This window comes from Quercus lobata, chromosome 6 (assembly GCF_001633185.2).
Source record: "Quercus lobata isolate SW786 chromosome 6, ValleyOak3.0 Primary Assembly, whole genome shotgun sequence".
Classification (NCBI taxonomy): Eukaryota; Viridiplantae; Streptophyta; class Magnoliopsida; order Fagales; family Fagaceae; genus Quercus; species Quercus lobata.
This window is the reverse complement of record NC_044909.1, coordinates 1425832-1436000: the sequence shown is the minus strand read 5'-3', so window position 1 is coordinate 1436000 and position 10169 is coordinate 1425832. Positions and strand designations below refer to the sequence as shown.

Below are 10169 nucleotides of genomic sequence, written 5' to 3'. Positions count from 1 at the left end.
CAAGGCACTGAATGCAATAATGTCAGCCTTTCCCTCTGGCATTTCCATTTTCTCCGTTGTTCTTTTTTGCTTTAGTACTTTTCCTGTTCCGTGGAATGATTTGGAATACCACTACTAGTAGCGGGTTGCCCCCTTTATCCTCGGCTACATCCCTACCAAGGAGAGTTCTTCCCATAGCCGAGGAGGGGTTTTTCCTTGGACTGAGCCATTGGCCCAATGTAGATATTGACATGGACCTCCTGGTTTTTTACCCCCCACAAGTATAATAAGTTTTTATTTTATTTTATTTTATAATCGTGTATAAGTATAATAAGAGAATTGCTTATACGTGTTCTATATGTGTTTAATTATATAAGAACAAATTGTGGATTTTAAATGATAACCTAGTGGTAATGGTATCTTTTATAGTTTCTCATACACACACACACACACACATTAACCACTAATCTGTGCGATGCACCAAATAGTTAGTGATTGTTAAATATATTCATTAAGATACTTTTGTGACATCTATTACCTCCAAGGTTTTTAGACTCAATCTATTTAAAGATTTGGTAAAGGGAGAGTTCAAGGTTTTTAAGATTCAACGAAGGTTAAACCATAATAATATCATAATTAATTTAGTAATTAATTAAAATGAAAATAAAGGTATTAAATTTGTAAATATTAGCAAAATTAACTAAATATATCTAAAAAAATTGAAATAAGCTTTCAAATAAATTTTCATAATATTATAGGGTTAATAGAAAATAGTACATTATAATGTTAATAGAAAAATAGTACAACATATATAAGCATAAAAAAAAGTTCGTTGCTAAGTAGTAGTTGATTTAAAATTCTTCAGTTTGATAAGTAATAGTCTATGTAAAACTCCTCATGTTGCTAAGTAGTAATTGACTAGATGGTTTAAAACTCTTCAATTTACTGACTATATGTTAAGTAGTAGTTAATTTAAAACACTTCAATTTACTAAGTAGTAGTTGGTTTAAAACTGTCATTTTGACATAATAAATAAATAAATATAAAAATAATGATTGAAGTTTTTAATTTTGGCAATTGAATTTAATCCAAACTAGATTCTCAAAAAAAAAAAAAAAAAAAAAAAAAAGGTTTTAATCCACATTTTTGTTGTTTGGTCGCTTACATATGGGTCTTTCAAATAAAGTGGCGGAACTCAGTTTGGATAGACTATCACGGATATACGCAAGTCCCCAAAAGTCTAAACAAACAGAGGTTAGGGCAAACTTTGCAATCAATTTTTCATTTAAAACATTAAAAACTTTGCCAAACCCAAACCCAAACCCAAAACCAAAACCAAACCCCTCCTCTCTTCTTTTCTCGCTTCTCTCTCTTTGCTGGCCACCGCCATCACCGCCGGAATCCGCTACAATCGGTCACGATAAAGGCTTCTTCTCCACCGCCTTTTCGTGGCCGTAAAACCCAAGTGTTTGCTTTCTGAAGCCTCGGCTATTGCAATAACTAAGGTAATTGAAATTTGTTGAATTTTCAATTTCAAGCTTGGATTTTTTTTTTTTTTTAGTTATAATCGATTGAATTAGAGATGGTTGTACTTGAATTTGATTGATTGATTGATTTTAATGGTGGTTTTTTTTTTTTAATGTGTTTTTTATGATCAAAAAAGGGATTTTGGGGTTTTTGATTCTTTTTGGAATAGTTATTTTGTCTGTTTGTGCAATGACTCTTAAGGGTCCTCATATGGCTGAAACTCGAATGTTTATTTAAAAGGGGAACATGGTTTTGTTCGTTTTGTTGTTTTGAGCTCTAATTTTGATGATCAATAAACTATTCGAATCATGATAAGCTTTTATGGGGGTGGGAAGTGACTTTTGAGCTTAAGCTTTAAGCTTTTATGGAGAAAAAGAAGTGCGTTTTAGCTGGAGCTCATTGGTAATGATGGTATTAAGCTTGGCTTTGTGGATTTGTTCGGATTGGATTTTTGGATTTTTTTAATAAGGATTTTGGGAATTTTGTTGTAGCTATGAATTGGGTAAGGGACTATGGAGGCTATGGCATGGTGATGACACTCTTAAGCACTCTTTGGAATATGTATAAAGCTATATCGTCTCTGAAACTTATGGGAAGTTGTTACTTTGGAATATATATAAAGCTATGTTTGGTCTGAAACTTATGGGAAGTTCTTATGTGGTTAATTCAAGGGAAACTAGGCTTCCAAGTTTGATAAAATGGGATATTTGAGGGAGTCTTAACTACCTACACTTAAGAGTTTGTTTAGAAAATAAAAAGGTGATACTTGTTATTCAGTTTTGTTGCCCTATATACAACTTGAATAATAACAAAGCAAAAACAAGTAGGACATGTTAACTCACACTAGCTAGAGAATGCAGACCACTTACCACTTAAGGTTTGTTGTTGATTTGATAGATTCATGTAATTTGCGTGAGTGATTGTATGGTCTCCTGCTGTGTACATCCTGTATTCTTGGGAGTTGGAGTCGATCTTGTCTTTCTTGTATCTACTTTATTTTACATCTGTGCGGTGTCATGGAGAGCATTAGCTTTGTTGGAAGTAATCTGCTCAGAAAGGATTCGAGATTAGATCTTATTATACAGCATCCCTTTTGGAGCTGCGAAATCCTTTGGAAAAGAGTTTGGAAGTCTATTAAGTCTCCAGATTGCTTTTTTGGGAAAAGCTTATCTGCAAATACCTGAGGAAGAGAAATACTTACTTCAGTGAGTTGGTGTTGCAGTGCAACGGGGATGGGGAGACAGTTTGTCACTTGTTTCTTCATTGTCCTTTTTCCCGAGAGGTGTGGGATATGGTTTTTGCCTATTTTGGGGTTCGGTGGGTGATGTCTGGAGGGTTTGTAGACTTGATGTGGGTGACATTGGAACAGCGAAATCTGGAAGGAGAAGGCCATCCCTCATTGTTGGAAAGAAGTGCTTTTGGTGGAAAGAATTGCTAGAAACTTTGAGGGGTGTGGGCGGACAGTTCTAGACCTGAAATTGCAGTGTTCAGAACCCTGTTTGAATGGTTGACAATGTTAGGATGCTTTTATTTTTCTAACTTATTAGAGTTTATCGGTTATGTTCATCTAGTATATGTCTTGACTTGGGGCATTCAATTTTTCTAATAGAACTCATTGTTTATCAGAACAAGTTCCCTAAGTCCAAACTCAACTAGATAAGTTCCTTGACAATTTCAAATACTTCATGGAGATAGATATCCTCCCCCTTAAAGTCAACCCCTGTCCTCAAAGGCATAATCTAGAAATTGTTGTTGCATTTGGGTTGATTAAGAGTTATTGGAAAATTTTCAAAAGTGGCATGAATATTCTTCTGCCTAAAATGTATCACTCATTCATCATTTGGCTTTCTAGACAACAAGACAAAGGTAAGTATGGGTACTTTTCTTTAGTTTTTAAAATGTCTTCTTTTTGGATTTGATCTGCTTCCCTTTCATGTGTTCTTCAAGCTTGTTATATTGATTGCAATGACAAGCATTTAGCTTTCTTAGGTGAATGATGTAGAGGTTGGAACTTTTTTATTGATATGTTACCATACTTGTCAAGCCTTTAGAGACCTTTTTACAACCTTTTGGTTGTGCTGGCCTGCAATCCTTGGAGGCTTTTTTACGCTTTTGGGACTGTATTTTCCCTACTTTTATGCCAGTATTTTGTGATCTTCCATGCCATTGTTCTTTTAATGGTTGGCCATTGCATAAGCTTACAATGTTGAGCTTGCTAAATAGCTCGGTGATTATTTCCAAGATCTGCTGCTGATCAGAGATGAGGAAGCTAACTGTTTTGCTCCTCTTGCTGGTCAATGCCCAGATTCTAATATCTGTTATTATGTGCACTAATTTTTACTGGTTGCTCAGAGGGAACCAAGGCCTCCCAAGTTTGAAAATCGACTGCTTCAAGGGAGTCCTAACTCCTAACCTCCTACACTTGAGTGTTTCTTCAGATAACAAATGCTGATACTTTTATTCAACAAGCTAGGATAGAGACTACTTACCACTTAAAGACTACACGTACAAGTCATAACAAATTGGAACAAACTTGGACACAACAACTCACTAAGGACTCAGTAACTTCCCTAAGTCTAGGCTCCACTAGACAAGTTACTTGACATTTTCTAATACTTAATGGAGATAGATACACAATAGAAGTCATGGGTTCTCATTTTATACGCCAAGCATCTCAAGCTTGATTTTATTTCTTAGTACACTTATCAAGCTTATTTGCCTTTCTTTAAACAAAACCATGATTTCTATGTGTATTATGAAACAAAATAAAGCTTGTGATGCTTGGATTGAAAAGATATGTCATGGTAGACATTCAGGAGGGTCTCTTTTTAAAGTCTTTATTTCTTTGCGTAATTTTATATATAAATACTGTGAGATTTGAATTTTGCAGATTAAATTGGTAAAAAAAGACCTATACCAGCAATCCATTTGGTCTGTCCAACTTCTACTGACCTTTGAATGATAAGGGGTTTGTGGGGAAGTGGGAAATGCAAGTCTTTTATTTCCTCTTCATTCCACGTCCATCCAACCAAATAAAGCATGACCCTTCCTTCCGTCCCTCTTCCTTTCTTCTTTCCTTCTTTTAATGGAGGATTTGACTAATCTATTAGCAACTGTAACTTTAGTCCCCTCAGGTAGTGCTATGGTAGGTTTTCAAGTACTGTCTTCACTACATTTTAATTTTGAGTGTCAAATTCCAATGCTCTTTTTTTTAAAAATATTTTTTATTTTAATGTGTGCGCATGTGTGTGTATGTGAAAAAGGCTTGCCTGCTATTCTTTGTTTTATAGTAGTTCTGAACTCTTTGGACCAGAGAACCTCTAAATGTTAGAGATGATTTTATTAATAATCTTGAACCAGTGTTAGATTTTTGTGAGTAGGCTTCAGAACTTGCCTTGATATGGCAATGTTTCCAGTCTCTGTTTCACATAAAACTCAAGTGGTTTGTAGTTTCAGCATGGTTGAACATGCTAAACATGTTAGATTCTTAATATATATGGCTGCACTTAACTTCCCACCTAAAGTTTGTGATGTGAAAGTGATGCAAGGAGCACCAAAATCATTTAAAATTTAATTTTTGATTTTGAATTTGGGTTTTTAGTGCTGAGGGTTTTGTGGGATTCAATTGAATGTTTCCATGAGTGTAATCCTTGAAACCCTATTTAACTAATGCTCTTGTAATGATGAAGAACATCAGAATTTGAATAAGAATTATATGAGTTGAGAATGTGTTTGTCCTGTGTTTGGGGCTGATTCTAAGGGTTTATTATTTTCCCCTTTATCCCCCCATTTGATATTGTCCAGCATCAGAAAGGGCTGTAAGCATTGTCAGTTTATGTTTTAATGTGTCTTGCCCTACACTCTGCTCAACTTTGTCTTTTTTTTTGGCTATTCCAGCTAACTGGCCAGGACTCAGGTTTTTGTGGGTTTGTAACCTGCTACTTACCTCCTTTTCCAATTACGTGCCTTAAATCATCTATATATGTTCCTGTTCTTCCACTAAACTGTCCAAGTATTATTGTTTCTGTACTGTTGTGACGTGCTGCATTATCTATATTTTTACATGAGACGTTCTTATAGAAGTTTTCTTTCTATTGCAGTGGGAGATTGTTAGAGTTCTTAATAACGGGATACTGAACTGAAGTGAAGCTATTTCTGGATATTGATATTGGCATCCTTGACAAAATCATGGCTGTCTGCAAAAACCTTTGGCTGATTGCGTATTCGCAAGAGATTGTAGATGGACAGCCAATCTACGTTTCCTCTAATTGCCTTCCTAGCAAGGCTTTAAGATATGAACCAGCTGGGCATGCTTTTCATGCTGCTGCTCTTAAATTACGTGGTTATGAGGAGGAAGATGCAGATATTGACGATAAAAAGGTGGTTGACGATAAGGAACAGATGTATTTGCCATCATCTGATTCATATAGCAGCAAAGGTAAAAAGAAGTCTGGTGATGGAGCAAAGCAACAAGATCACTATGCATTATTGGGTCTAAGCCATGTAAGATATCTTGCCACGGAGGACCAGATAAAAAAAAGCTACCGTGAGGCTGCTTTGAGGTTTCATCCTGACAAACAGGCAGCCCTCCTCCTTGCTGAGGAAACAGAAGCTGCAAAACAGGCAAAGAAGGATGAAATAGAGAATCACTTTAAGTCCATCCAGGAAGCATATGAAGTTTTAATTGACCCTGTTAAGAGAAGAATTTATGACTCCACAGACGAGTTTGACGATGACATCCCCACTGACTGTGCCCCACAGGACTTCTTCAAGGTGTTTGGTCCAGCTTTCTTGAGGAACGGTCGGTGGTCAGTTAGCCAGCCAATCCCAACTTTAGGTGACGACAATACTCCTTTAAAAGAAGTAGATAATTTCTATAACTTCTGGTACACCTTCAAAAGTTGGAGAGAATTCCCACATGCTGATGAGTTTGATCTTGAGCAAGCTGAGTCTCGTGACCATAAGCGGTGGATGGAAAGGCAGAATGCAAAACTTGCAGAGAAGGCTAGGAAGGAAGAATATGTACGGATACGTTCTCTTGTTGACAATGCCTATAAAAGAGACCCAAGAATACTGAAGAGAAAGGAAGTGGAGAAAGCTGAGAAGCAGAGGAAAAAGGAGGCTAAGTATCTGGCAAAGAAGTTGCAGGAGGAAGAAGCTGCCAGGATTGCTGAAGAGGAGAGACGTCGGAAAGAGGAGGAAGAAAAACGGGCTGCAGAAGCAGCTTCACTGCAAAAGAAGGCTAAGGAGAAGGAGAAGAAACTCTTGCGCAAAGAGAGGACTCGTCTTAGAACAAGTTCAGGGTCTGTTGTATCACAGCATTTGCTTGATCTTTCTGGGGATGATGTTGAAAGTCTGTGTATGTCACTTGATATTGAGCAGCTGAGGAGCTTATGCAACAGGATGGAGCACACAGAGGGACTAGAGCAAGCAAAAGTTCTCAGAGATGCACTAGGATATAATAGTGATTCTAAGGGTAAGAAAGTAGATGAGCATACTCCACAGCAGAATGGTTCTGTAGAGGCTAATGGTAAGGTTCCATTAACTAGCTTTGAGAAAAAAGAGAAACCTTGGAGCAAAGAAGAAATTGAGCTCTTGAGAAAAGGTATGCAGAAGTATCCCAAAGGAACATCTCGGAGGTGGGAGGTTGTATCAGAATACATTGGTACAGGTAGATCTGTGGAAGAAATTCTGAAGGCAACCAAAACGGTTCTCCTTCAGAAGCCTGATACTGCTAAAGCATTTGATTCATTTCTTGAGAAGAGGAAACCTGCTCCGTCCATTGCATCTCCACTTACAACTAGAGAGGAAATAGAAGGGGTATCAACAACTCAGGGTTCTCAAAGCAGCAGTGCTTCAAAGATGGATAATCCAGAAGATTCTCCAACCAGAAGCACAAACGACCAGAATCCTTCTGATTCTAGTGCTGCAAATGGGGTTTCAAGTCCGGAGCACGATGTGTGGTCTGCTGTACAAGAAAAGGCATTGGTTCAGGCTTTAAAAACCTTCCCAAAGGAAACCAATCAGCGTTGGGAGCGAGTTGCAGCAGCAGTTCCTGGGAAGACTGTGAACCAATGCAAGAAGAAATTTACATCGCTGAAGGAGAGCTTTAGAAACAAGAAAACTGCGGTTTAGATCATTGTGTCTCTCTTTGATGGTGCAGAAAAAATTGACAAATGTGCATGAGGAGACTATTTTTGGGTACTTATCTTATTTAGTTCTTTCAGTGTAGGAATCACGCAGTAGTGAAGCTACATTCTGCTTAAGATGAGATAATTTCCTCTTCTGGTTCCTGCTTTGCAGATTTTGTCGCAATGTCACATAGGCTTTACAGAAAATTATTTTTGGAGAGGGAAAGCCCTTAGGTCTTTCACAGAGTTCCAAATCCAATTCATCTACTACTACTTGAGGTGCTTCATGTTGATGGAGATCTATTTTGTACCGGTGCTTTCAGACCTTAATTTATATTACCATATGATACTATTTGCAATTCATGGCTTTGTATGGGGAGAGCTAATTTTATATGAAGTAGAGATAAATGATATTAATTTACTTGGAAATTGGTTTCTTGTAGGGGTTGATTATTTTTGTTTTATGTGAAAATATGATTATAGTTACACCAACTACTGTTCAGATGTCTTGTTTTGATGATGTGGGATTGCCTTTTTGAAGACAACTCTCAATTGAAGTTATATTTTCTATTCCCTTAAACGCTATAAAGGATTTTATTAATTGATTTATCATTTTTTACAACCAACCTTCATCCAGCAAAAGAGTTCAATGTTTTGAAGAAATTATATGTTTCTTCTAGTTTACAGAATTGGGCCTGCAAGCCCTTTCACACATTGAGAAACTTGACTCGTTTTAGGATTACCAAATTTGGACAGGCAGTTGCATCTGATTCTGCCCATCATACTTTGAAAGGACTCACATCAAAATTGCAGGCCCAATCACTTATCTATGCTATTTATATTACATCTATGGACACAATTCAAAAGAAAAAGGGTTTACTCTTATTGATATTCTTTTACGAGATTATTGTATTGTAACTAGCTACTTAATTAGGACAAACTCAATGGTTTAAATGATTTTGTTTGTGTTTGTTAATGATGTTTTATTTGTGGCGAATGGCGATTGACACGGATTCTATCCCCTATCCCTTAAAGTGGTTTTGGTAGTGTGAAGTTGTTGATTGGATTTAAAAGGCATAAGCATCAAATAAGAAATTTGGGATCAAATTCTACCTACACAAAAACAACAAAAAAAAAAACAAAATTCTTATTAGTATTTTGACTTTATTACAAAGAGCAATTATCATGAACTTAAACGCTATCGGCTCAAATCCCTATCATATCAAATATATGATGGTCCAATTAGTTGTGATGGGGTGGATCTTTAAGAACACTTAGTACAATCATAATAGCCAAATAGTAATAAATTTAAATAATCTCTCTCTCTCTCTCCTAGCATGCACAAGGGTTTCTATATCTATGTAGACATGGAGTGGAAGTGGAAGACACACATTATTGGGCGAGTGAGGTATCATCGGGTGAATAGTCTTGGACAGACTTATTTGTATATATGTTGAACGAACAAGTGGAGTTATGTTGGGTATACATATGTGAGTGAAGTCATGATTGAAAAATGAAGAAAAGAGTGAGTAGTTAATATAACACAGTTGGGTCCAAACTCATAGGCTTAAACCTTTTGGGTCAAGTGATGTTCCTATATGTTATATTAACTACTCAATTGGAGATTCCTCAATGTGCAAATTTCAACCAAAGTTCCCTACAATTTTGCCTCCAAAAAATTATTCTCTTTACAATCTCCAACAAGCTCCCTCTAGCAATTTTCCTCTCTATCAAATTCGGCTCAAATGACTCTTTTGAACCTTAGTTTCTCTTTTATTTACTTAATTTTTATTGACACATCCTAAATTGTTTTTTATTCCTTTCCTTCAAGAGCTTATTTGATTAAAGTAATTTTACATGAAAGATTGAAGCCTAATCGGAGCCCTCAAATTCATTCAACTATGTCTTTCAACAATAGCTCCATCATGGTTGCAGAAAAGGTAATTGATAGGTAGTCTTACTCTTAATTTTCTTTTCTTTTAAACTGATATCTGGGCTGAAATCTACGCAATGTTTACTTTAGATAAAAGGCTCTTGCTATTGCACAAAGCCCGAACTCTACTCTAAAGACTATAGTGTAATGTCAAAAAACTGGTACACCTAATCAGGCGCAAAAGTCATTTGGTCCTCTCTTTGTAGCAATTTGAGTCAGGCAAGCAAAATAAAGTATAGCTTGGAACCAACACTTTTTTTTTTCTTTGACAAAAGCAATACAGATAGGTAGTCTTCTTCAACCACCCAAGGGTCTAATTTATGCATATTTTAAGATTTGAGAACCTAACTCTTCGTCATCATAAAAGAAATGAGGCAAATGACCTTGCATATTTATAATCCAAGAAGTTCCATGGAGCAACATAACATGAAGAAAAACAAAACCCCTCCCAAATCCCAAAAGCTATAATATTACTTGGTCACAAAAAAAAATAAAAATAAAAAAATAAAAAAATCAAAGAAGCCAGAAAAAAGTGTCTAATAGTGACCCACTGCACAACATATAAATTGGCCATATTTCCATGTAGTATCTACACTGTT

The 10169-nt window shown here is 36.3% G+C and overlaps 1 protein-coding gene across 2 annotated transcripts; it reads left to right on the top strand.

Moving 5' to 3' along the window:
- The first annotated feature begins 1281 nt into the window (after nucleotides 1-1281).
- Nucleotides 1282-8207, top strand: LOC115994603 (dnaJ homolog subfamily C member 2-like). 2 transcript variants are annotated; one of them, XR_004093237.1, is made up of 3 exons: nucleotides 1282-1484; nucleotides 5607-7707; nucleotides 7810-8133. XR_004093237.1 is itself a non-coding variant. In XM_031118801.1 (2 exons), exon 2 carries the CDS (start codon nucleotides 5695-5697, stop codon nucleotides 7639-7641), a length of 1947 nt encoding a protein of 648 aa, XP_030974661.1. In that variant the 5' UTR covers nucleotides 1282-1484; nucleotides 5607-5694; the 3' UTR covers nucleotides 7642-8207. The 2 variants fall into 2 exon arrangements, 1 of the variants encoding a protein (XP_030974661.1); XM_031118801.1 differs by having other exon boundaries at nucleotides 5607-8207.
- The last annotated feature ends 1962 nt before the right edge of the window (nucleotides 8208-10169 follow it).

Bases quoted from the DNA above. Each gene is read 5' to 3' on its own strand.
- LOC115994603 (XM_031118801.1), top strand. From the start codon at position 5,695: ATGGCTGTCTGCAAAAACCTTTGGCTGATTGCGTATTCGCAAGAGATT.